The 20930-nt window shown below is 47.4% G+C and overlaps 1 protein-coding gene across 1 annotated transcript in view; it reads left to right on the top strand.

The window, feature by feature from the left end:
• The window catches only part of LOC121907520 (titin-like), a 254288-nt gene that overhangs the window by 201908 nt on the left and 31450 nt on the right, over window positions 1-20930 (top strand). The window contains exons 201-207 of the mRNA XM_042427130.1: window positions 32-619; window positions 1598-1702; window positions 1798-1995; window positions 2153-2449; window positions 2586-3173; window positions 3384-3686; window positions 3794-20887. Of these exons, the coding sequence (XP_042283064.1) occupies window positions 32-619; window positions 1598-1702; window positions 1798-1995; window positions 2153-2449; window positions 2586-3173; window positions 3384-3686; window positions 3794-20887 (19173 nt within the window). The remainder of the gene's footprint in view (window positions 1-31; window positions 620-1597; window positions 1703-1797; window positions 1996-2152; window positions 2450-2585; window positions 3174-3383; window positions 3687-3793; window positions 20888-20930) is intronic.

Here is a 20930-nt window from a genome sequence, read left to right as displayed (position 1 = left end):
TTTCTGACGTGCCATTTCCTTCTGACTTCAGTGCTGCCTGACTGCAACTTGAGCAGCCTGCATGATGGTTGCTATGTGGTGAAGGAGGGCAGTACCACACGTATCAACATCCCCATCAGTGGTGTACCCTACCCCACTGCCACATGGAAGAAGGGTGATGTAGCCCTGGGAGACACCGGTCGGATGTGCGTGGAGGCGTCTCAGGGCATCACCACCCTGCTGATCAGGGACTGCCAGAGAGGAGACGCTGAAACCTACACCATCAATGTCAGAAACAGCGCTGGCTCCAAGGACTGCAAGTTCCAGCTCAAGGTGGTAGGCAAACCGGGCATCTGCACCGGACCTATCAAGTTTGACGAGATCACTGCTGACGGCATCACCCTGGAATGGGAGCCACCCAAAGATGATGGCGGTGCAGAGGTGTCCAACTACATTGTAGAAAAGAGGAGGACGACAGACAACAAGTGGGCCACAGTGGCTTCAGCAATTCAGAAGACCACCATGAGGGTGATCCGCCTCCACGATGGAGTGGAGTACATCTTCAGAGTATTCGCTGAGAACAAGTATGGGGTTGGAGAGTATCTGAGGTCAGATCCGGTCATCGCCCAGCATCCATTCAGTGAGTATCACCCTCCTAATTAATGTTAGTTCAAAAGCAATCACGTCTTTTATAGTCTCTTGTTAGTCTGTGTTTACTACTTTCACTTCACTGTTTCAGAAACAGTGGTACGCTCAAAATCTAAAATGTTAACGTTGTGAAGTCCATTACTGAGCCCTAAACATTTCTTAAAGATCCTCTGTATTAAGATCCCCATGTATTGAGAAATACTCTGTTTGGAACAATAATGCCTGATAAAAAAATTATAACTACCATGTTAAAATCTTTAGAGAGGCATCTAAAAATATGCATATATATATATATATATCATCTCAGAAGTTTAACTACTGGACACAAGATGTCTTCTACTTCACTGCAAAGTCTGTTCTCAGTGTATACGCACTGGAGGCTTCAAGTTTCTACACCAGACTTGTGTAAATTGCATATTGGTTCACAATTGGCTTCTAAACTAGTTGTAATGTCACAAATCATACTCATCGGCTCGCCCCCTAAAATCAGATTTTCAATGGGCAGAAACTTTCCACTTTCAGCTGATGAATGTGAAAACAGCCTTGTTTTGTCAAACTCTGGACATACATCATGCTGCACAATGAAGCCCAAACATTCAATCTGTTGAGGGGGACTTTATATCAATTCTCAAAAGTCAGTTAATAAGGTGAAATTATTTTACTTGCTCCCAAAAGAACATTTTTCAATAGTTTTCCAGACATTTTCCAGATTCTAGTGTAGTAGTCTTATTTTAAGATACTAATGGTCGTTTCTAGAATATTTCTAGTGAAATCATCTTTGTTTTGGCTATTTTTCCCCCAAAATTGAATACATAAGATTATTTTTATTCGTGAAGATGACATAAACATTGATCAGGCACTTTCAGACATGTAAAGATTTTATCCCCTTGACTCACTCTTGTGTGTTGCATCTGTTTATTACATTCTTTCCTAATCCCTCCATCACTCTGTCATTCTCTGCTGCCTCCAGATGTGCCTGGGGCACCTGCTCCTCCAGAGATTGCGAGCATCCGCCACGAGTCAGCCATCCTGACCTGGGCTGATCCAAAGGATACTGGTGGCTCCACAATTATTGGTAACTGATTGTGATGGATATCCATTTATAGCTAATCAGAAAGGAATAGCAAATAGCGATTAGCAGATGACCAACTGATTTTGTGTGCTCTCTAGGATATCATGTGGAGTTTAAGGAGAGGAACAGTCTGATGTGGAAACGAGCCAGTAAGACTCCTCTGAGAGTGAAGGAGTGCAGAGTCACTGGCCTGATAGAGGGACTAGAGTACGAGTTCAGGGTAATGGCCATGAACATGGCGGGCCTAGGAAAGGCGAGCAAGGCCACTGAGGGTGTGGTTGCCCTGGATCCTATTGGTGAGTTCACAGCTTTTGGAAATGTGTTTTCTGAACTCATGAAAAGATCATTCTTCTTTAGTTTACATTACAATCGGGTTAATTTTTTACATCTCATACTTGAATGAAAAATGCTGCTTTTAATAGCATTGGTTGTATTTTCGCTATGTTCTGTCAGATCCTCCTGGCAAGCCCGACGTGATCAATGTCACCAGGACCACAGTCACTCTGATGTGGACCGCTCCCAAGTATGACGGCGGCTACAAGCTGACTGGCTACATGGTGGAGAAGCTGGAGGCTGGCGGTAAGGCCTGGATGAAGGCCAACCATGTCAACATCCAAGATTGCGCCTTCACTGTCACCGACCTAACCGAAGGATCTCAGTATCAGTTCAGGATCAGGGCTAAGAACTCTGCTGGGGCTGTCAGTGTTCCTTCAGAGCCTACTGATCTTCTGACCTGCAAGGATGAGTACGGTAAGCTGATGTTACTGTAATACAAAATGAAGATGTACTTAGTTTTACATCAGGCCTTAAAAGTCAGAAATATTATCATAAATTTGAGTTTATAAGGTCTGTAGACTGTTATAATTTGCTTCTGTCTTCTGTGCAGAGCCTCCGACCATTACTATTGACCCAGACATGAAGGATGGTGTATCGGTCAGGGCAGGAGACACAATTGTGATCTCAGCCTCCAAGATTGTTGGCAAACCCCCACCCATTGTTGTCTGGTCCAAAGCAGGCCGTGAGTTCAAGACCTCTGACACTGTCACCATCACCAGCACTCCTACCTCCTCCACCTTGGCTATCAAGTATGCTAGTAGAAAGAACACAGGAGAGTACACCATCACTGCTAGCAACCCCTTCGGCATTAAGGAAGAACACGTAAAGGTCAAGGTCCTGGATATCCCCGGACCTCCAGGCCCTATTGAAGCTAGTAACATTTCAGCTGAGAAGTGTACTCTGACCTGGCTTCCACCAGAGGAGGACGGAGGCTGCTCCATCAAGTCCTACATACTTGAGAAGAGAGAGACCGGCCGCCTGCAGTGGACCAAGATAGCAGAAAACATCATAGACTCCAGATATGTAGTCCACAAACTGATCAAGGGCAATGAGTACATCTTCAGAGTGTCTGCTATAAACCAGTATGGCACTGGGGACTCAAGCCAGTCTGGTCCAGTCAAAATGGTTGACAGTTTCCGTAAGTTTAATTTAGTTTATACGCGTTTATCATGGCTCATCTTTTTCAGTTCTGTGTTTCTCATTGTCAGGTGAAATTTTTTGTAGTTAAGTTAATTATTACACTTAATTCATTACTGGATGCATGGAATCTTTTCAGAATAATGATTAGATGATTTCAAATCTCAGATTTTAAAGTGCAACTGACCATAATGTAATTATTTCCCTTTAGGTCCACCAGGCCCACCCTCAACCCCAGAGATTGAAAACATCAGCAGGAATGCTGTCACCATTTCATGGAAGAGACCAGTGCAGGATGGAGGAAGTGACATCAGAGGATATAGTGTACAGAGGAAGGAGAAGAAAGGAATGAGATGGGTGAGAGCCAGTAAGAGGACGGTCCCTGACCTGCGCTTCAAGGTGCAAGGCCTGAATGAGGGAGTAGAGTATGAGTTCAGAGTCACTGCTGAGAACAGAGCAGGATTTGGGGAGCCCAGTGAACCATCGCGCCCTGTGATGACCAAGGACATTGTGTGTAAGTAAAAATGGAGTTGTCTCAACAAGAAAGTTACATACACGTACATGGCAGAAAAATACACATAAAGTGTGGTCCTCATAAACTTTGTTTTTCTTGTTTATTAGATCCACCTGGTCCTCCATCCAACCCCAGAATTACAGACACCACAAAAACCTCAGCCACCTTCGCCTGGGGTCGACCCTTCTATGATGGTGGTCTCGAAGTAGAGGGCTACATTGTTGAGTACAAAAAGGAAGGGCATGATGACTGGGAGACGGAGACACAGTACACCCTGAAAGCTACTGAATATGTTATTGGTAAACTTCAAAAGGGAGGCAAATACCACTTCAGAGTCAGAGCTGTGAACTCTGAAGGAGTTGGCGAGCCTGCAGAGGTCGAGAAAGTGACTGAACTGGTGGACCAGGAGATGCTGCCAGACTTTGAGCTGGATGCTGAACTCAGGAGAACCCTGGTGGTCAGATCCCGTGCGTCAATCCGTATGTTTGTTCCCATCAGGGGCCGTCCTGTTCCTGAAGTAACCTGGACCAAAGATGACACCAATCTGAAAACACGTGCGCATATTGACACCACAGAATCTTACACACTATTGGTGATTCCTGACTGCACCAGATACGATGCTGGAAAGTACCACCTTTGTCTGGAGAATGTTGCTGGAAAGAAGACTGGCTTTGTTAATGTAAGAGTTCTGGACACGCCAGGACCTCCAGTTAACCTCAAACCTAGAGAGATCACTAAAAAGGGCATTACCCTCCAGTGGGAAATCCCTATCATCGACGGTGGTTCTAAGATTCACAACTACATTATCGAAAAGAGAGAGGCCACCAAGAAGGCCTACACAGTCCTTAGCACCACATGGCAGAAGTGTTCTTTCAAGATCCCTGACCTTGAGGAGGGAGCGTACTACTACTTCCGTGTCTCTGCTGAGAATGACCTGGGTGTAGGTGAGCCTGCTGAAACCCCTGAGCCGATCAGGGTGTCCCAAGCCCCCTCTGCCCCCGAGAACTTGTATGTCACAGATGTGACTGCTGACACTGCCAGCTTGGCCTGGGCCAAGCCCCTGCATGATGGTGGCACCTTGATCACAGGATATGTCATTGAGGCCCAGAAGAAGGACACTGACCAGTGGGTCCATGTGGCCACCATCAAGGCTCTGGACTACACTGTCACAGATCTGATTGAGGGTGCAGAATATACTTTCCGCATAATGGCAGTCAATGCATCAGGCAGGAGCGACCCCCGTGAGAGCAGGCCTGCTATTATCAAAGAGCAAACCTCCGCCCCAACCTTTGACCTACGTGGAGTCTACCAGAAGACGGTCATCGCCAAGGCTGGAGACCGTGTTAAGGTGGAGATTCCAGTGCTTGGCAAACCCAGACCTGTGGTTTCCTGGAAGAAAGGAGACACAGTGCTGAAGGAGACACAGAGAATCAACGTTGAAACCACACCAACATCAACCATCCTCAATATCAGTGAGATTAAGAGGACTGATGGAGGCCAGTATTCCATGACTGGAAAGAACATGCTGGGTACACTGACTGAGACAATAACAGTCTTGGTCCACGATATTCCAGGGCCTCCTACAGGTCCAATTAAGCTGGATGAGGTCTCATGTGATTATGTTCTCATGTCCTGGGAGGCACCAGAGAATGATGGAGGCGTTCCCATCAACAACTATATTGTTGAGATGCGGGAGACCACTGGTACTTCCTGGGTGGAGTTGGCAGCCACAGTGATCCGCACCACATTCAAGGCAGCCCGGCTCAACACTGGAACTGGATATCAGTTCCGAGTCAAGGCTCAGAACAGATACGGCATTGGACCTTCCATTATCTCTGAACCAGTGATAGCTGCCTATCCATTTGATGTGCCAGGGCAACCAGGCACTCCTGTGGTCACATCTTTCAACAAGGATGCTATGACCCTGAGTTGGCATGAGCCATCCTCTGATGGTGGCAGTGCAATCTTGGGTTATCATGTGGAGAGAAAAGAGAAAAATAGCATTCTTTGGCAGAGGATCAGCAAAGCTCTTGTTGTTGGAAATATCTTCAAATCGACAGGACTTGTTGATGGAATCCAATATGAACATCGCGTTATTGCTGAAAACTTGGCCGGTCTCAGCAAACCAAGCAAACCCTCTGAGACTATGTATGCTTTGGATCCAGTTGATCCACCAGGCAGGCCTGTGGCACTGAATATCACTAGACATGAAGTGACAGTTTCATGGACCAAACCAGAGGGGGATGGTGGATTTTCCATCACTGGATACACAGTGGAGAGGAGAGAGCTGCCCAATGGACGGTGGCTCAAAGCCAACTTCAACAACATTCTAGAGACCATTTACACAGTCAGTGGTCTGACTGAAGATGCCACTTATGAATTCCGTGTGTTCGCTAGAAACTCAGCTGGTGCTGTAAGTGCATCATCCCAGCCATCAGAAGCAATCACGTGCAGAGATGACATTGAAGAGCCCAAGCTTGATGTTGATGCATCTTATAGCAGCAATGTTGTTGTCATGGCAGGAGAGGTGTTCACACTGGAGGCCAGTGTGACTGGCAGGCCAATCCCATCTCTGGTATGGACCAAGGAAGGAAAGGAGCTTCAGGATACAGCCAAGTTAGAAATAAAGACATCTGACTTCCACACAACTCTGAAAAACAAAGACTCCCTGAGGAGGGATGGTGGTGTTTTTACTCTGACTGCCAGCAACCCTGGTGGCTTTGCCAAGTTCACATACACTGTCAAGGTTCTTGACAGACCTGGACCACCAGACTCACTTACTGTTACTGGCATTGCTGCTGAGAAATGTGTTCTCAACTGGCTGCATCCAACACATGATGGCGGTGCCAAGATTGAGTACTTCATCATTCAAAGGCGTGAGACCAGCAGGTTGGCATGGACAAATGTTGCCACAGACCTTCAAGCAAACAGGTTCAAGGTCACTAAGCTTTTGAAGGGTAATGAGTATGTCTTCAGAGTCATGGCTGTTAACAAGTATGGTGTAGGTGAGCCCCTGGAGACTGAACCTGTCATCTGTGCCAACCCATATGTCCCTAGTGACCCTCCACAGCAGCCTGAGGTCACCACCATTACAAAGGACTCCATGGTCGTCTGCTGGGAACGCCCTGAACATGATGGAGGCAGCAGAATCAACACCTACATAATTGAGAGAAGGGATAAGACTGGCCTGCGCTGGGTGAAGTGCAACAAGAGGACTGTAACTGACCTGCGATTCAAGGCCTCTGGCCTCACACCAGGACATGAGTATGAATTCAGAGTCCTTGCAGAGAACAATGCTGGTCTAAGCCAGCCTAGTCCTTCCAGTCCATTCTACAAAGCGATAGACACCATCTTCCAGCCTGGACCTCCTGGGAACCCCAGAGTGCTGGACACAACCAAGTCCTCCATCACCCTTGCTTGGAACAAGCCTGTCTATGATGGTGGTTCTGAAATCACTGGCTACATTGTGGAAACCTGTTTGCCTGAGGAGGATGAATGGACAATTCACACTCCCAAGAAGGGATGGACAGCCACCTCCTTCACTATCACCGGTCTGAAGGACAACCAACAGTACAAGATCAACATCTGTGCCACTAACTGTGAAGGTGTGGGAGAGCCTGCTGCTGTTCCTGGTACCCCCAAGGCTGAGGACAGGCTTCTTCCTCCAGAAGTTGAACTTGGAGCAGAACTGCGCAAAATTGTCTGCATCAGAGCCTGCGGCACACTAAGACTCTTTGTCCCTATCAAGGGCAGACCAGCACCTGAAGTAAAATGGTCAAGAGAGCATGGAGAATCCCTGGACAAAGCTAACATTGAAATCACCCCCTCATTCACTACTCTTCAGATAGAGAATGTTGACAGGTTTGATGGAGGTAAATACTTAGTGTCTGTAGAAAATGCCTCAGGAAGCAAGACAGCCTTTGTTAATGTCAGGGTGCTAGATACTCCTGGAGCACCTCAAAACCTGATCATCAAGGAGGTCACTAGAGATTCAGTTTCCCTTGTTTGGGATGCACCTATCATTGATGGTGGCTCCAGAGTGCGCAACTACATTGTGGAGAAGCGTGAATCAACCAGAAAAGCCTACTCAACTGTTTGTGCTCAGTGCCACAAGTCCAGTTGGAAAGTTGGAGACTTGGAGGAAGGAAAGATGTACTTCTTCAGAATCCTGGCTGAGAACGAATATGGAATTGGCCTCCCAGTAGAGACTGTTGAACCAATCAAAGCTTCAGAGAAGCCTCTACCACCAGGAAAAGTGTCCCTCCATGAAGTCACCAGCACCACTGTTAAATTAACTTGGGAAAAGCCTGACTATGATGGCGGCAGCAGAATCACAGGCTATATTGTTGAGATGCAGGGTAAAGGGAGTGAGAAGTGGACTGTGGTCATGGTGGTGAAGACCAATGAGGCTCTTGTAACTGGCCTTACCCAGGGAGAAGAGTACATGTTCCGTATCTCAGCTACCAATGAAAAGGGAGTTAGTGACCCACGTCCTCTGAGTATGCCTGTGGTTGCTAAAGACCTGGTCATCCCACCGGCTTTCAAATTGGTTTTCAGTACATTTAGTGCGCTAGCAGGAGACGATCTGAAGATAGACGTACCATACACTGCCTATCCAAAAGCGACAGTAACTTGGCTCAAAGATGGTGTTGTTCTCAAGGAGACAACAAGAGTTAATGCTGAAGCCACAGACAAAATACTTCACCTGGTCATTAAGGAGGCTTGCAGAGATGATGTCGGTACATACACTATCAAACTGACCAACACAGCCGGAGAGGCATCTACAGACATCAGTGTTGTTGTTCTAGATAAGCCTGGTCCTCCAACCGGCCCCATTAAGCTAGATGAGGTCACTGCTGACAGTGTGACTCTGTTCTGGAATCCTCCAGAGTATGATGGTGGTTGCGCCATCAACAATTACATTGTTGAAAAGAGAGACACATCTACCACTAACTGGCAGATTGTGTCAGCTACAGTGGCCAGAACCACTATCAAGGCAGCCCGTCTGAAGACTGGATCTGAGTACCAGTTTAGGATTGCTGCAGAGAATAGATATGGCAAGTCCTCAGTCCTGCTCTCTGATTCCATTGTTGCCCAGTATCCATTTGAGGTACCCAGCTCACCACGTTCTGTTGTGGTCCAGTCAGCCACCAAGGAGAGCATGGTGGTTGTATGGGAGAAACCAAGCAATGATGGTGGAAGCAAGATCTTGGGCTACCACTTGGAGCTCAAAGAGAGAAACAGTATACTGTGGGTGAAACAGAACAAACAGCTCATCCCAGAGACCAGATTCAAGGTTGTTGGCCTTGAGGAAGGTATAGAATATGAATTCAGAGTCTATGCTGAGAACATTGTCGGCATCAGTAAAGCCAGCATATTGAGTGAAATGCAAGTGGCCAGAGATCCTTGTGACAAGCCAGGAAAACCAGAGGCTGTCATTGTGACCAGAAACCAAGTGACCCTTAGATGGACCAAACCTGAGTATGATGTCGGCATCAAGATTACAGGCTATGTGGTTGAGAAGAAAGAGGGAACTGGCCGCTGGATGAAGGCCAGTTTCACCAACATCATTGAGACTACATTTGTTGTCACAGGTCTTACTGAAGATCAGATATATGAGTTCCGTGTCATTGCCAGAAATGCAGCAGGTGTATTTAGCCAGCCTTCTGATTCTACTGGAGCCATCACTGCAAAAGATGAAGTGGAACCACCAAAGATTGACTTGGAGGCTAAGTATTCTCAGGTTGTGGTGGTAAATGCTGGAGATACATTCAGGCTTGAGGCTGCTATCTCTGGCAAACCTGTGCCCACAGTACACTGGATAAAGGAGGGCAAAGAGATTGCTGAAGCAGCACGCCTAGAGATCAAGAACACAGACTTTACTGCCTGTCTAGTTGTTAAAGAAGCCATCCGTGTTGATGGAGGCCAGTACACTTTACTAGTAAAAAATGTTGGAGGAGAGAAAACTGTTAACATTAATGTAAAGGTTCTGGACAGACCAGGTCCTCCTGAGGGCCCTATTTCCATCTATGGTGTCACCAGTGAGAAATGTTCCATTTCCTGGAAATCACCCTTGCAAGATGGAGGTAGCGATGTTTCCCATTATATTGTGGAGAGGAGGGAAACTAGCAGACTGGTTTGGACTGTAGTTGAATCCAAAGTTCAGACCCTGAACCTGAAGATCACCAAACTTCTTCCTGGTAATGAGTATATCTTCAGAGTGATTCCAGTCAACAAATATGGAGTTGGTGAGCCTCTGGAATCTGAGGCAATGATTGCCAAAAATCCATTTGTGACTTCTAAGCCACCAACGAATGTAGAAGTCTCCACCATCACCAAAGACTCCATGGTAGTGACCTGGGAAAGACCAAGTAATGATGGTGGCAGCCCCATCCAAGGCTATATTATTGAGAAGCGTGATAAGGATGGTGTGAGATGGACCAGGTGCAACAAGCGTACAGTGAGTGAGATCCGCTTTAGAGTTACAGGGCTCCTAGAAAACCACAGCTATGAATTTAGAGTTGCTGCAGAGAATGCTGCAGGCATTGGCACACCTAGCCCACCAACCACGTACTACAAAGCATTGGATCCTATCTTCAAACCAGGCCCACCAAACAATCCCAAGGTGGTAGATACATCAAGGTCCACTGTTTCCCTTACATGGGGTAAACCCATCTATGATGGAGGCTGTGAGATTCAGGCCTACATTGTTGAGGCATGCGATGGGGCATTTGATGAGTGGTTTATGTGCACTCCTCCCACTGGAATCACAAACACCAAGTTTACAGTGAAAAATCTTCTGGAGAAACATGAGTACCAATTCAGGGTGTGTGCTATTAACAAAGTTGGTGTGGGTGAGCATGCTGATGTTACAGGGAAAATTATTTTGGAAGAGAAGCTTGAGGCTCCTGATCTTGAGTTGGATGCTGATATGAGAAAGATGATCAACATTAGATCTGCAAGCACCCTTAGGCTGTTTGTTCCTGTGAGAGGTCGTCCAGCTCCTGAGCTGAAATGGGGCAAGGCTGATGGCGAAATTAAGGAGACCGCCCAGATTGACAATACGGGCAGCTATGCTTCACTTGTCATTGAGAATGTTGACAGATTTGATAGTGGCAAGTATACCCTAACAGCAGAGAATGCCAGTGGAGTGAAGTCTGTCTTCATCAGTGTCAGAGTCCTGGACTCACCTAGCCCTCCAGCTAACTTCATGGTGAAAGAAATTACCAAGAACTCTGTCACTCTCACATGGGAGCCTCCACTTCTTGATGGTGGCTCAAAGATTAAACATTACATTGTTGAGAAGCGTGAAAGCACCAGGAAGGTTTACTCTACCATCACCACCTGCAACAGGATGTCATGGAAAGTTGAACCTCTTCCAGAGAGTGGAATCTTCTTTTTCAGAGTCCTGGCTGAGAACGAATATGGTGTGGGTCTCCCTGCTAAAACCTTTGAACCAGTTAAGATATCTGAGAAGCCTCAGCCACCTGGTAAAGTCAGTGTTGTTGACGTTACTAGTAGCACTGTAACCCTCACTTGGGAGAAGCCTGTTCATGATGGTGGCAGTAGGATCAATCACTATGAAGTTGAACTGACGCCTAAGGACAGTGAAGCTTGGTCTTTGTGTGCTAGTGGGAAGGGGCTAGAGACAGTGGTGACAAACCTACTCAAGGGAGAAGAGTACCAGTTCAGAGTTGTTGCTGTCAATGACAAGGGCAAGAGTGACCCCAGACAACTGGTTCAATCAGTTGTGGCGAAGGACCTTGTGATTGAGCCTGCTGTTAGACCTAAAGTGAGCACCTACTCTGTCCAGGTGGGCCATGACCTCAAGATTGAGGTCCCAGTGGCTGGTCATCCAAAGCCAACCATCACCTGGACCAAGGATGGAGCTGCCCTCAAGCAGACCACCAGAGTCAATGTCACTGACTCAGCAAATCTCACCACTCTCACCATAAAGGATGCCACCAGAGAGGATGGAGGCATGTACAGCATAAACATTGCCAATGCCCTGGGATCTAAGGATGCAACTATTGAAGTGATCACCCTTGACAAGCCAGGCCCACCAACAGGCCCTGTGAAGTTGGAGGATATCTGTGCTGAGAGTATCACTCTTAGCTGGGAACCTCCTACGTATACAGGTGGCTGCCCAATCTCCAACTATGTGGTGGAGAAGAGAGACACAACCACAACAAATTGGACAGTCGTGTCTGCCACTGTGGCCAGAACCACACTAAAAGTAGCCAATCTGAAGACAGGTTCTGAATACCAATTCAGAATCTATGCTGAGAATAGATATGGAAAGAGTTATGCAATTGATTCAGAGCCTGTTGTGGCTCAGTATCCATTCCAGGAGCCTGGACCATCAGGAACACCATTTGTGTCTTCATACACTAAAGATTACATGGTGGTTGAGTGGCACAAACCCCCATCTGATGGAGGCAGCGCCATCTTGGGCTACCATTTGGAGAGGAAAGAGAAGAACAGTATCCTCTGGACCAAGATCAACAAAACTCTCATCCAAGACTGCAGGTTCAAATCCACTCCTCTTGAGGAAGGCATTGAGTATGAGTACAGAGTTTATGCTGAGAATATTGTTGGCATTGGAAAATGTAGCAAAGTCTCCGAGGTCTATGTGGCCCGTGACCCATGCGATCCTCCTGGCCGTCCTAAGGCGTTGATTGTGACCAGGCACTCAGTGACACTGAGGTGGAGTCCCCCAGAGTATGATGGTGGAAGCTTAGTTACTGGCTATGTAGTGGAGAAACGTGACCTCCCTGAAGGAAAGTGGATGAGGGCCAGCTTTGCAAACATCCTTGAATATGAATTCACAGTTACTGGCCTGAAAGAAGACAGTAAATATGACTTCAGGGTAATTGCAAGGAATGCAGCTGGTGCTGTCAGCAAGCCCTCTGAGAGCACAGGATCCATCACAGCTAAGGATGAAGTTGAACCTCCCAAGTGTGAGACAGATCCTATGTATAACCAGACCCTTGTTATCAATGCTGGAGAGACGTTCAGTCTGGAGGCCAATGTAGAAGGAAAGCCCATCCCCACAATTCAGTGGTTCAAGGGAGATGTTGAAGTTGAAAATTCAGCCAGAGCTGAGATTAAAAACACAGATTTTAAGGCTCTGCTCGTTGTGAAGGACGCCATCAGAGTGGATGGTGGACAGTACACACTGGTTCTGACTAATGTGGCTGGATCTACAACTGTCCCATTCAGTGTGAAGGTCCTGGACAGACCAGGCCCCTCGCAGGGACCTCTTACTGTCAGCAACGTCACTGAGGAGAAGTGTTCACTGTCATGGCTGCCACCTAAGCACGATGGAGGTAGTAGTGTTTCTCACTATATCATCCAGAAGAGAGAAACCAGCCGCCTGGCATGGACAGTGGTATCCAGTGACTGTGGAGCTACCATGTTTAAAGTTACCAAACTGTTGAAGGGTAATGAGTACATCTTCCGAGTCATCGCCATCAATAAATATGGCGAAGGTGAGCCTCTCGAATCAGCACCAGTTATCATGAGAAATCCATTTGTTCCTCCTGGCTCACCTAAAGAGCTTGAGATCACCAACATTACCAGGGACTCCATGACTGTCTGTTGGAACCGCCCTGACACCAATGGAGGCAGTGAGATTGTTGGTTACATTGTTGAAAAGAGAGACAGAGCTGGAGTAAGGTGGACCAAGTCCAACAAACGCAGAGTGACAGACTTGCGTTTCAGAGTAACAGGACTGACCGAGGACCATGAATATGAGTTCAGGGTGTCTGCTGAGAATGTAGCTGGAGTGGGTCAGCCAAGCCCAGCTACCCCCTACCTCAAAGCCTGTGATCCCACCTTTGAACCAGGCTGTCCCACCAATGCCCATGTGGTCGACACTACCAAAGACTCCATCACTCTGGCCTGGCACAGGCCTATTTATGATGGTGGTTGTAATATTCAAGGCTACGCTGTGGAAATAACCAAGGCTGATGAGGAGGAATGGACGATATGCACACCACCATCTGGAGTAAATGCCACCAGTTTTACCATCACTAAGTTGATTGAACACCAGGAATACAAAGTGCGCATCTGTGCCATAAACAAGCTGGGTGTTGGTGAGCCCACAGAGATCCAGGGAGTCGTGAAACCTATTGATAAGATTGATCCTCCAGAGATGATTCTGGATTCAGAGCTCAGGAAGGGAATAGTTGTCCGTGCAGGAGGCTCAATGAGAATCTGCATTCCATTCAAAGGCCGTCCTGCTCCTGAGATTAGCTGGGCCAAAGAGGATGGAGAAATGCCTAGTAAGGTTCAGATCGAGACTGGTGAAGATTATACACAGCTCTCCATTGACATCTGTGACAAGTATGATGCTGGAAAATATATCCTCAACTTGGAAAATAGCGCTGGCACCAAATCAGCCTTTGTCTCTGTCAGAGTTCTTGACACTCCAGGTGCCCCTTTGAACCTTATAGTAAAAGACATTAAGAGGGAAAGTGTCACTCTGACCTGGGAACCTCCTCTTATTGATGGTGGTGCAAGAATAAAGAATTACCTGGTTGAAAAGCGTGAGTCCACCAGGAAGGTTTACTCTAATGTGGACAACAAGTGCACAAAGACAAGTTACCGCATTACTGGCCTCACTGAGGGAACTATCTACTATTTCAGAGTCTTAGCTGAGAATGAATTTGGTGTGGGACAGCCAGCTGAGACAGAAGACGCAATTAAGGCTTCTGAGCCTCCTCTGTCTGTTGGTAAGGTCACTTTGACCGAAGTGACCAAAACCACTGCCTCACTCTCCTGGGAGAAGCCAATACACGATGGAGGCAGCAGGATCATAGGCTACCACATTGAGATGCAGCCTGTGGGTTCAGAGGAATGGGTGGTGGCCACTACAACCAAAACCTGTGAGGGCACTGTCACAGGTCTAAGCACAGGACATGAGTACCTTTTTAGAGTGTCAGCTTTCAATGAAAAGGGTAAAAGTGACCCCAGGGCTCTGGCTGCACCAGTCACTGCTAAAGATTTGACTATGGAGCCTAGATTCAAGATGTCATTCAACACTTACAGTTTGCAGCATGGTGAGGATCTGAAGATTGAGATTCCAGTCTTTGGACGCCCAGTTCCCAAGGTTGAATGGAAGAAGGATGGACAGGCTCTTAAGGAGACTACCAGATTAAATGTGTCCAGGACACCATCATCCACTAAGCTGTTTATCAAGGATACCTATAAGGAGGACTCTGGCAAATACACCATCACAGCCACCAGCACCATTGGAACAGCTACAGAGGAGCTTACTGTTATTATTCTTGATAAGCCTGGCCCACCCACTGGTCCTGTGAAGATTGAGGAAGTGAGCTCTAATTATGTCACTCTATCCTGGGAACCACCAGAGTATACTGGAGGCTGTCAAATCAACAACTACATTGTGGAGAAGAGAGACACCACTACAACAGCATGGCAGATTGTGTCTGCTACTATTGCCAGGACAACCATCAAAGTCAGCAAGTTGAAGACTGGAGTTGAATATCAGTTCAGAGTGTCTGCGGAGAATAGATATGGAAAGAGTTCTGCTATTGTGTCTCCTGCTGTCATTGCTCAGTATCCATTCAGTGAGCCTGCTGCCCCAGGAACACCAATTATTTCTGCTACAACCAAGGATAACATGGTAGTTGAGTGGAAACCTCCCACCAACAATGGAGGCAGCCCCATCCTGGGCTATCATCTGGAAAGGAAGGAGAAGAACAGCCTCATGTGGACTAAACTCAACAAACTTCTAATCCCAGAGGCACGTTTCAAGACCACAGAGCTGGAAGAAGGTATTGAGTATGAATTCAGAGTTTATGCTGAGAACATTGCTGGAATCAGCCCAGCTAGCAAGGTCTCTGAGAGCACAGTAGCCAGGGACCCCTGTGACCCACCAGGGACTCCTGAGGCTATTGAAATCACCAGAAACCATGTGACCCTCCAGTGGACCAGGCCCGAGTATGATGGAGGCAGTACAATCACTGGTTACATGATTGAGATAAGGAAGCACCCAGATACCCGATGGATGAAGGCCAGCTTCACCAACGTCATTGATACTCAGTTCACAGTCACTGGTCTGACTGAGGATTGTGTTTATGAGTTCAGAATCATTGCCAGGAATGCAGCTGGCATCTCCAGCCGTCCTTCTCAGAGCACAGGAGAAATTACTGCCAGAGATGAAATTGAGGCTCCAGAAGCCACCATGGATTCTAAATTCAAGGATCTGACTGTTGTTCATGCAGGTGAGACATTTGTCATTGATGCTGACTACACTGGCAAGCCAATGCCTGAGGTCATTTGGTTGAAGGATGAAAAGGAGATTGACAAAGCCACACAAAGAATGGAGGTCAAGACCACACTTACACGTACCATCTTGACAGTGAAAGACTGCATCAGATTGGATGGTGGCCACTTTGTCCTCAAACTCGTCAATGTGGGGGGAGTCAAGATGATCCCAATTAATGTTAAAGTTCTGGATAGACCTGGTCCTCCAGATGGCCCACTAGAGGTCAAAGGGGTCACAGCTGAGAAGTGTTATCTGCATTGGAACCATCCCTCACATGATGGTGGAGCCGGCATCTCTCACTACATCATTGAGAGGAGAGAGACCAGTCGCTTGTCATGGACAATGGTGGAGCCCAAGATCCAGGCTATCAGCTACAAAATCACAAAACTGCTGCCTGGCAATGAATACATCTTCAGAGTCACTGCTGTGAATAAATATGGTGTTGGTGAGCCACTGGAATCTGAGCCTGTAATTGCTCGTAACCCCTTCACCCCTCCCAGTGCCCCCTCCACCCCAGAGGCCGGTGTTATCACCAGGAACTCCATTGTGCTCACCTGGGAGAGGCCAGAGGATAATGGAGGAGCTGAGATTGACGGATATATCCTTGAAAAACGTGATAAGGATGGCATCAGATGGAGTAAGTGCAACAAAAAGAGGCTGAATGACCTGAGATTCAGATGCACTGGTCTCACAGAGGGCCACTCTTATGAATTCAGGGTCTCAGCTGAAAATGCTGGTGGTGTGGGAAAGCCTAGCGCACCAACTCAATATATTAAGGCCTGTGATGCCACTTACCCACCAGGACCTCCAAATAACCCCAAAGTCACTGACCATTCCAGCACCACAGTCTCCCTGTCCTGGTCCAGGCCTATCTATGATGGCGGAGCAGTGATCAGTGGATATGTTGTTGAAATGAAGGAGGCAGCAGATGATGAGTGGGTAACTTGCACACCACCCACTGGTGTCCAGGCAACTCACTACACTGTAAAGAAACTGAAGGAGAATGCAGAGTACAACTTCCGCATCTGTGCTGTTAACTGTGAGGGAGTGGGTGAGCATGTGGACCTGCCTGGGTCTGTTATTGCTGCTGAGAAGCTGGAGGCTCCTGAAATTGAACTAGATGCTGATCTGAGAAAGATGGTCAATGTTCGTGCCACTGCTACCCTGCGTCTGTTTGTCACAATCAGAGGAAATCCTGAGCCTGAGGTCAGATGGTCAAAGGCAGATGGCACTCTCAATGAGCGTGCCCAAATTGAAGTTACAAGCTCATACACAATGTTGGTGATCGAGAATGTTGACAGATTCGACACTGGCAAATATGTGCTGACCCTTGAGAACCTCAGTGGCTCTAAATCAGCCTTCATCAACGTCAGAGTTCTGGACTCCCCCAGCGCTCCTACCAACCTAGAGGTTAAGGATGTGAAGAGAAGTTCTGTCTCTATCTCTTGGGAGCCTCCGCTTATTGATGGTGGGGCGAAGATATCACATTATATTGTGGAAAAGAGAGAGCAGAAGAGAATGGCTTTCACTAGTGTTTGTACCAACTGTGTGAGGAACTCTTACATTATCTCTGACCTGCAGGAGGGAGGCATGTACTATTTCCGTGTGCTGGCTGTGAATGAGCTGGGAGTAGGTCTTCCTGCCACCACAGATCAAGTCAAAGTTTCTGAGGCTCCTTTGCCTCCTGGTAAGATTGTAGTGGTTGATGTGACTCGTCACACTGTCACTCTTTCCTGGGAGAAACCTGACCATGATGGAGGCAGCAAGATCACAAAGTACATTGTGGAAATGCAGCCCAAGGGAGATGACAAATGGACTGTGTGCAGTGAGGTCAAAGCATTGGAAGCTACTATTGATGGACTCACAACTGGAGAGGAATACTCATTTAGGGTGATTGCTGTGAATGATAAGGGCAAGAGTGATGCCAAGCCTCTAGCTTCCCCTGTAGTGGTGAAGGACATAACAGTTGAGCCCATTATCAATCTGCTGTTCAACACATACAGTGTAAAAGCAGGAGATGACCTGAAGATTGATATTCCCTTCAAAGGCAGACCTCAGCCTGAGGTAGAGTGGAAGAAGGATGGCCATGTGCTAAAGCAGACTACCAGGGTCAATGTTCTCAATTCCAAGACCTCATCAATGGTTTTCATCAAGGATGCAACCAGGGAAGATGTAGGAAAATATGAAATTATTCTGACTAACACAGTTGGCACCAAGACAGCTGAGATCTCTGTTATAGTCCTGGACAAACCTGGCCCACCCAGCAACATCAAGGTGGATGAAGTGAGCGCTGACTTCATCTCTCTGTCTTGGGACCCTCCAACCTATGATGGTGGATGCCAGATAAACAACTATGTGGTGGAGAAGAGAGACACTACTACAACCACATGGCACATTGTCTCAGCCACAGTCGCCAGATCATCAATTAAGGTGTCTCGTCTTAATCAGGGAACAGAGTACCAGTTCCGTATTGCAGCTGAGAACCGTTATGGCAAGAGTCATGCTATTGACTCTTCACCCATTGTTGCTCAGTATCCCTTCGAGCCTCCAAGCGCCCCAACCAACCTCCAGGTTGCCCATGCCACCAAGTCTGGAATGCTCGTGGAGTGGGGAAAACCAGCCAGTGATGGTGGAAGCCCTGTGATAGGTTATCATATTGAGTGCAAGGAGCAAAGCAGCATCCTATGGACCAAAGTCAACAGAGGTCTTCTGGCTGAGAACCATTTTAAGATGACAGGTATTGAAGAAGGCCTGCTATATCAGTTCAGAGTCTATGCTGAGAATATGGCTGGCATTGGACCATGCACTAAGGCCAGTGACCCTGTTGCAGCAAGGGATCCATGTGATCCTCCACGTAACATTAGAGTCACCAACATTACAAGGACATCAGTTTCCCTCTTCTGGGAGAGGCCAGAGTATGATGGTGGAGCCAAGGTCACAGGCTACATTGTTGAACGTAAAGAACTTCCCAATGGCCGCTGGCTGAAATGCAACTTCACCAACCTGCAGGACACCTACTTTGATGTCACAGGCCTCACAGAGGATGTCCAATATGATTTCCATGTCATCGCTAAGAATTCTGCTGAGCTGTTGAGTGTTCCTTCAGAGAGCACTGGACCTGTCACAGTCAAAGATGATGTAGACCCCCCCACTATTATCCTAGAGGATAAGTTGAGACAGCTGGTTGTCATTAAAGCAGGAGACATCATTAGAATTGATGCTGAAATCACAGGCCGTCCACTGCCCGTGGTCTCATGGTCTAAGGACGGAAAGGATATTGAGGCCAAGGCCAGGTGTGAAATAATTTCCACCCACTTCACAACCACACTGATTGTCAGAGATGCTATCAGGAGGGACTCTGGCCAGTATGTTCTGACCCTGCACAATGTAGCAGGAACCAGGTCTGTGGCTATCAACTGTAAGGTTCTGGACAGGCCTGGACCTGCTTCAGGACCTTTGGCAGTGTCTGGCCTCACAGCAGAGAAATGCACCATAACCTGGGGACCCCCTCAGGAGAATGGTGGTGCTGAAATCATGCACTACATTGTGGAGAAGCGTGAGACCAGTCGCCTAGCCTGGACTCTTGTCTATGGTGACATGAAGGCCACCACCTGTAAAGTCACAAAGCTGCTCAAAGGAAATGAATACATCTTCAGAGTCAGGGGAGTCAACAAATATGGGGATGGTGAGGCCCTGGAGAGTGAGCCAACAACGGCCACAGATCCATTCACTGTCCCTGCTGCTCCGACCAATGTCCAGGTCACAGCAGTTACAAGTGAGGCAATGACCATCTGTTGGGAGAGACCAGTTTCTGATGGTGGCAGCAGTATTGCTAGTTATGTAATTGAAAAGAGAGAGAAGACCGGCCTTCGCTGGTGTCGTGTAAACAAGAAACCTGTTTATGACCTCAGAGTCAAAGCCTCACACCTTCGTGAGGGTGCTGAATATGAGTACAGAGTGTTTGCAGAGAATGCTGCTGGCCTCAGTGCTCCTAGCATTCCCTGCCCACTCACCAAGGCTGAAGATCCACAGTTCCTGCCTTCACCTCCTGCTAAGCCGAAGATCATCGACTCTACAAAGACCACAGTCACCCTCTCATGGAATAAACCACTCTTTGATGGTGGAGCACCTGTGACTGGTTACAGAGTAGAATACAGAAAGGTCTTAGATGATGAATGGATTGTTGGGGTCCATAACACCAAGAACACAGAGTTTACAGTGGTGGGATTGACCCCTGGGGCTGAATATGTGTTTGTTATCAAGTCTATCAACAAGATTGGAGTTAGTGAGCCTAGTGCTGAGTCAGACAATCAGGTGGCCAAAGAAAGAGAGGAGGAGCCAGTGTTTGACATTAGCAATGAAATGAGGAAAACTCTTATTGTGAAAGATGGTAGTTCATTCACCATGACTGTGCCCTTCAGAGGCAAACCCATCCCCAGTGTGGCGTGGACAAAGCCTGATGTTGACTTAAGAGTCCGTGCTGTCATTGACACCACAGACACCTTCACTTCCATCACCTTAGAGAAAGCCAACCGCGATGACTCTGGCAAATACACTGTCACTTTGTCCAGTGTGGCTGGAACCTCATCCTTGACCCTCAATGTCAGAGTCCTAGACTCCCCCGGGCCTCCTGCCCATGTGGACGTTAAGGAAGTGACCAAGACTTCTGCTACTGTGCACTGGGACACTCCTGAGAATGAGGGCGGAGGACCAGTGAAGAACTACTTGGTTGATATCCGTGAAGCCAGCAAGAAAGGTTGGACCAGGTTGACTGACACATGCCACAGACTGACATACAAGGTGTCAGACCTTCAAGAGGGAGGAGTTTACTACTTCAGGGTGACAGGCGAGAATGAGTATGGTATTGGTGTTCCTGCTGAGACCAAGGATGGAACCAAGATCACAGGTAAGAAAGTCAATAACACCATAGATTATCATCCACATGTAAA

This window comes from Thunnus maccoyii, chromosome 11 (genome assembly GCF_910596095.1).
Source record: "Thunnus maccoyii chromosome 11, fThuMac1.1, whole genome shotgun sequence".
Taxonomy (NCBI): domain Eukaryota; kingdom Metazoa; phylum Chordata; class Actinopteri; order Scombriformes; family Scombridae; genus Thunnus; species Thunnus maccoyii.
Note: the sequence above shows the minus strand (reverse complement) of the source record. Positions and strands in the feature narration are given on the sequence as shown.